Genomic DNA, 771 nt, shown 5'->3' on the forward strand with positions numbered 1-771 from the left:
CGAGAAATCCCATCCGTGCCAAAAGCAACCCTGTCCTCTGCTCCTGTGTCACAGGATCGGGGGGACAGTTTCCCCACTGTTACCACTCCAGCTCGACAGGGGCCAGTGTGTCCAGATGCTTCTGGAGAGCAGGGCAGTACTAACAGTCCCGAGAGAGACGGAGATACTCAGACCCGAGCAGCCCGGCTGCACAGCAAAGCCAGCAGGGACCAGCACGTGGTGGAAGAGCACACCTCCCGTGTGGGGGCTGGGGCCCTGGCCCGCTCTCACCAGCAATGATCAGCCTTGGGTGGAAGAGGCGGGCGTTCTCCTCCAGCTGGTCGTAGTTGATGTAGCCGGTATCGGGATTCACCTGTGGATGTCACAGAGACTGGGCTCACACTGCTCCCTCCAGCCACACGGGCCACTCCGCCAGAGCACACCCAGCTGTTGAGGGTAAGAGGACTCCCTCCCCTTGCCTAGACCCCTCTGCTGCCCTCGCCCCTGACCAGGACTCGAAGGCAAGACAGGCACAACTGTTTAAAACAGTCAGGTATCGTCACTCTCGGACAGGATGCCCTGGGGGGTTCCAGCGAGCCGTGAACACCCAAGGGTCCCCAGAGCAGGGAGATGAGAGACAGTGATGACGAGACTTCCTGAAGTGCCTTGGAAATGAAGCTCCTTATTCCTACAGGCATGGCCAGTGAGGAAGTTTTGAGAAACAAGCCACAGAGTGGAGACACACACACCCGTACCTTGTAGGGCATAGATTCAAAAAAGATGGACGTGGCA

The 771-nt window shown here is 58.5% G+C and overlaps 1 protein-coding gene across 1 annotated transcript; it reads right to left on the reverse strand.

Annotated features, from left to right (window-relative positions):
- Positions 1-14: 14 nt before the first annotated feature.
- Positions 15-765, reverse strand: LOC104981702 (serine hydroxymethyltransferase, cytosolic-like). Its single transcript, XM_010830976.1, has 2 exons — positions 735-765; positions 15-352 (listed from the first exon to the last, which is right to left on the reverse strand). Exons 1-2 carry the CDS (start codon positions 744-746, stop codon positions 140-142), a joined length of 225 nt encoding a protein of 74 aa, XP_010829278.1. The 5' UTR covers positions 747-765; the 3' UTR covers positions 15-139.
- Positions 766-771: the final 6 nt, after the last annotated feature.

Source organism: Bison bison, unplaced genomic scaffold (genome assembly GCF_000754665.1).
Source record: "Bison bison bison isolate TAMUID 2011002044 unplaced genomic scaffold, Bison_UMD1.0 scf7180017615462, whole genome shotgun sequence".
In the NCBI taxonomy this organism is placed as follows: Eukaryota; Metazoa; Chordata; class Mammalia; order Artiodactyla; family Bovidae; genus Bison; species Bison bison.